This window comes from Cyphomyrmex costatus, unplaced genomic scaffold, assembly GCF_001594065.2.
Source record: "Cyphomyrmex costatus isolate MS0001 unplaced genomic scaffold, Ccosl1.0 scaffold211, whole genome shotgun sequence".
NCBI classification, from domain to species: Eukaryota; Metazoa; Arthropoda; class Insecta; order Hymenoptera; family Formicidae; genus Cyphomyrmex; species Cyphomyrmex costatus.
In genome coordinates this window covers 627,031-631,813 of record NW_017276159.1, presented here as the reverse complement: position 1 = coordinate 631,813, position 4,783 = coordinate 627,031, and the positions used below count along the sequence as shown (strand labels likewise).

Below are 4,783 nucleotides of genomic sequence, written 5' to 3'. Positions count from 1 at the left end.
GTGCCGCCACGAAAGTGCCGTAAAGTCCGACTTGGAGCATCTTTCTTCCGGCGGGTCCCGCTCTGTCGCGCGGCGGCCTAAAAATTTTTCATAGTCGCCATAAAGGAGCGGGTGGCGCGCCAGGGTTACGAGAAATATCGAGGGCTGACGCTTCCTCGCCTCTTCGCGGTGAGAGCGAGTACATAACGCGGATTGTGAAGAGAACGGCCGTGGATGGATCATATAGGAGTCGTGCGGCACGACTTTGGAGCAGCTTCGGCCGAGTGGAGCCGACGACGACCGAACGGCGCCGAGCATAACTGAACGCGGCAACGCGCGTCAGAGGGTAACAGTCGTGCCGCGGCCTCCAATGAGGGAGGTCTATGCAGTCGTCGTCGCTCGGTAAACCAAGTTCGGTCGACGGGTTTCGCGACGCGCGTCCTTTTGTCTTTGGTGATCTAGCGCTCGATCGACTGCTCCGATCATGTTGTGACGGATGCACGGACGTGTATCGCCAACGCGTCGCGTCTGCAACTACTTTCCGACACCGCGAGGATGTATACGCGATAGGGAACGTTATTTCCGTAAACTCCGAGATCGCAGCCTCGTCGACTCCGAGCAACAGATGTGACCATCGTACGCGTCTCGTTCTTTATATTTAGTTAACCAAGATTTTCTCAGTTGGTAACTCGCACCCGATTCGGATATCTACAGTGTTGTGCTCCGTATCAAGAAACGTAATAACAATAACAACAGTTAGAACGCATGACGAATGCATTCCTCAGATACAATTGACAGGAGATAAAAACCATTTAAATGGTCAAAACTCGTAGATAATACTAGATGTTCAAGAAAAAATTAATCTTGTGAGAAATATACATTTGCGTCATTAGAAAATTGTTTAAAGACTTACCTGGGCACTTTAAGGGCACCGAATTGTATACGAGGAGTAAAAAGCATAGGACAGAGAATTCCTTTGTCCTTTGAAGCAGCGCGGAAAAGAAAAAGAAGGAGAGAAGTCGAAAGTGAAGAAGAGAGAAAAAGAGAGAACGACCTGAACGGAGCAACACGCGGTCGAGTTTCTATCTTGGAGTGTACCTGTGCCGCAGGAACAGGACGGCGAGTGAATCGAGAGAGAGAGAGAGAGAGAGAGAGAGAGAGAGAGAGAAAGAGAAAGAGAAAGGAGAAGAGAGACGCTTTACACGCCGGTGAACGGTCGTCGTCGTAGTCGTTGCCAGCGGCAAAGGGCAACAACCACGCTGCGGCCCGGAGTTTCTACCTCCTTCTACTCAAGGCCAGGGCATCGTGGCCCACGCGGTCCTTTGTAAGCTTCGTCAAGGCCCGGATTAGACGTGCCAGAGTGACGGCTGTTGTGCGCGAAATGCACCGAAATTGGCGACGGTAGAACAGACCGCGAGAATCGTATCTTGACAGATCGAAAGAGTGAGAGAAAGAAAGAAGGAACGTGAAGAATATAGTGAAAAGTGTTGTTTATTTTTCCTGTGACCATGCAAAGGCAGAGGCTACTACCGGACGCCGTGACAACGATGGTTAGGGCAGCTGTTCTCGCAGCTGTCCTGGGACAACTTTTAGGTCCCAGCGTGGCCAGCAGGCCAACCGGTGCTCACCCCGGACACGCATATTTCGAACAACCGTGCTGCGGACGTTCTCACCTCAGGCATCATAAAGGTCAGATATACTTAAATAATGATCCCATGATCAGCGTAAAAAGTGCGTCGGTCACTGACCGACGATTGCTTTTCTTTCCAATGACCGTAGGATCATCGTTGTGTGTTTTTTTTGGTAGATACCTATGGTCAGTGAGCACGAGCGAATATCTCCCGTAGCAAGATTTGCGTGAACCGCGCAAGCCTAGCTCGTTTTAGTTACGGTAGGCCGGACTCGGGCGGAAGCGGAAACGGAAGAGCGTAGCGATAGCGGTGCCACGTGGTATCGTGACTTTTCGTTTTCTCATCGAATGTTATCGCCCGATAGCGAGTTTTACACAATATCTCGCGCTCACACACGTTTTCGAGGCTAATACGCCATGATAGTTGTAATCCGCTGAATAAATTACGCAATGTTTGTCACGGTCAATATTGATGCCGGAAGAAATACACGTAGAGCATAAAAGTAGCTTCGCACGTTATTATTTCGAATGTAAATTAAGGCAATAATTAATAATGTAAACATTTGTTGAAATTTTATTTGATAACGGAGCACGTTTCATTCGCGCTTTTTGCCATTTATTATTTTTTTTTATTTATAACAATGATAGTAACGCGTTTCAATCGCGACAACCGATGGGCGATTGCTGTGCAACTTTTATATCAGGATATTGATCGTGATTAATTTGCAATCCTCTAAATTAAATATTGTGACTTCCGGGAACGTTTTGCTGCGCCGATCAGCCATTTGCAATACAAATTGTGCGAACGAGTAAACTCGATCGTTCGCACCTACGTTTAATGAAATACAATTAGTGTATTTGATGCAGGTAGACTTTACGCGAAATTAATCACAGGGAACTTTACTCATCTTTTTTCAAAATCACGAGTTTTACGAATGATAATAATTTCCTCAAATAATTCGCAAAATGAAAATTTTAGTTATTTTTCGTTATCTTGATTGATCTAATTAAAATATTAACTCCCCCCTCCCTCCACCTCTTATCAGGTAAAAATTGACGAAACCGTCGATGGTTTACGGCTCGTTTGTCATACGTGCGAGAAACACTTTTCTCCGCGAAATACACGAGGGATTAAATTCCCCGGCGTTTTTCTTGGGGGATGCCTGACCCCCTCTTTATCCTATCTCTTTTCTCGCTTCGTGCTAAATCGTTTAAGAGAACGGACGGTACGAGTGGAACATAAAAACGTAAAAACGTACCTCGGGCAACGAAATGCCCGTTAGCATACATCACCAATATTATCTCGGGGAGTGCTCTGCCACGCGATATTACCGGGGCTTAGAACGCCGGGCTGACTTCATTATGGTGTCGAGGGAGAGAGAGAGAACCATCGAATGGAATGTGGAATGGTCGGTTGGTTGGTTGGTTGGTTGGTCGGTCGGTCGGACGGACGGACGGACGGACGGTTGCTTGGTTGGCTTGGCTGGCTGGTTCACTGACTGCCTTGCTAGCTGGCTATGGAAGCCGAGTGTTAGAGAGTATCGCCGGTGCGTGCCGGCTCTTGCGTGTGTTACGTATAAGCAAGGGACCGCATGCTGGGGAGACACGCTGCTTACGAGCGCATCACACACACGCTCACGCACACGTACACACACGCTTGCGCAAGTAACCTACGCGGAGAGTTCTCTACGAGCGTAGCATTTTCTGGGGAAACTTTTTGGAGGATTTGCGGCCGGACTTTGTCGGTCTGTTTTCCTGCCGCGCCAATGGCGGAATTTTCATTACAATGGCGTGGTTATTGTCCCTGCGGTGCATCGCTCTTCCGGTGAGATGTACGCATGTGTATGCGGAATGCTGGTTTCGCGTTCGCGCGAATATTTGGCACGAAGTTTTGGGGCTTCGTGAAGCGGTACCCGCAACTGGTAAGCGCGCTCGGCGCGACACTTGTTTCGGAGTTATCGTCGTCGGCTAATTTCGTCGCCATGCGTTCCGCGAATGCTGAAGGAATACTGACAATTATTGTGAGCTTCTGTGAAACGAATGCGTCTAATCTTACTTTGCGCGATGTTTAGAGCGTGACGTAAATATGTTGGAAGTAAGACGCATTATTGAATCGCCAGCATTGATGCGTAGTCGTTATGTGATCGTCTATATTCGCGATAAGACCCTCGGATTTCTCAAACAACTTTTATCACTTGAAACCTCGATGAACATTGTTGATAGTTAAAGCACGCACTGAATTACAAGATTCGTCATCGGGTAACGTATTCATTGATAATGTCGCGAATATACTGCACTAAGACTGCTGATGTATGTACATAGTATATACTGTATTCAAGCACAACACATCGCATTGATCTAATCTGTACTTGCGGGCAGGCGTCTACACCACGAAGCGATCATGCATTCTAAGCCCTTCGTATCGGATCTCTGGTAACTAACGGAACGGATATTAATTTCGACGGGCTTCTCGAACCGATCTGCTGATCCAATTTGCACGCACATTTGACATGTAACCCGTCGTACATGTGCGCATATAACGAAGTTGTACGAAACTTCGTGCGACTATGTCCTGTTGTATTAAACTATGTGTCTCCGAAAATACCAAATACAATAGTTTTCACCTAGAATAAACGCTTTTAAATTTAATGTAACGAATAAAGTACACATCATGGCTGCATTCCGTTATTCACTTTGAATACTGAAAAAGTTTTAAAAGTTTACGTTACGTATACTATAGATTTTCAGTGTTCACAGTAAGTGACGAAACTACATATTTTTAACGCAACAATAATATTTTAATTCCTTTCCAGTTTGCTCTTTTTCTTTATTTGCAGTCAAATTTTTCGCGGCAGATTACAGATCCCTAATTCGTCGGTAAATACGAGAAGTTCGAGTGGCAATGCTCTCTTTTCACTATATAGAGATTTGCGAATGATGTTTGCGGAAGTAGCTGGGCAAAGAGAAGAGGAAAAAGCGAATGGAAGCGCGGTCGTTCGGCCGGTCGTGAGTACCGGACGGACTGCGAAAGTTTTCCTTTGGTCGCTCGAAGGTCCCAAAGATTTTCGAGATTAAAAGCTCCACGAGTCAACTGCGTGACTACCGGTCATCCAATGCCGCCTTGGTCCGGCTGGTCTCTCTCTCTCTCTCTCTCTCTCTCTCTCTCTCTCTCTC

At 46.7% G+C, this 4,783-nt stretch overlaps 1 protein-coding gene across 1 annotated transcript in view; it reads left to right on the top strand.

Annotated features, from left to right (window-relative positions):
- The first annotated feature begins 345 nt into the window (after nucleotides 1-345).
- Nucleotides 346-4,783, top strand: part of Sema2a (Semaphorin 2a) — a 148,589-nt gene continuing 144,151 nt past the window's right edge. Inside the window, exon 1 of the mRNA XM_018539359.1 lies at nucleotides 346-1,668. Coding sequence (XP_018394861.1) covers nucleotides 1,488-1,668 — 181 coding nt within the window. The 5' untranslated portion in view covers nucleotides 346-1,487. The remainder of the gene's footprint in view (nucleotides 1,669-4,783) is intronic.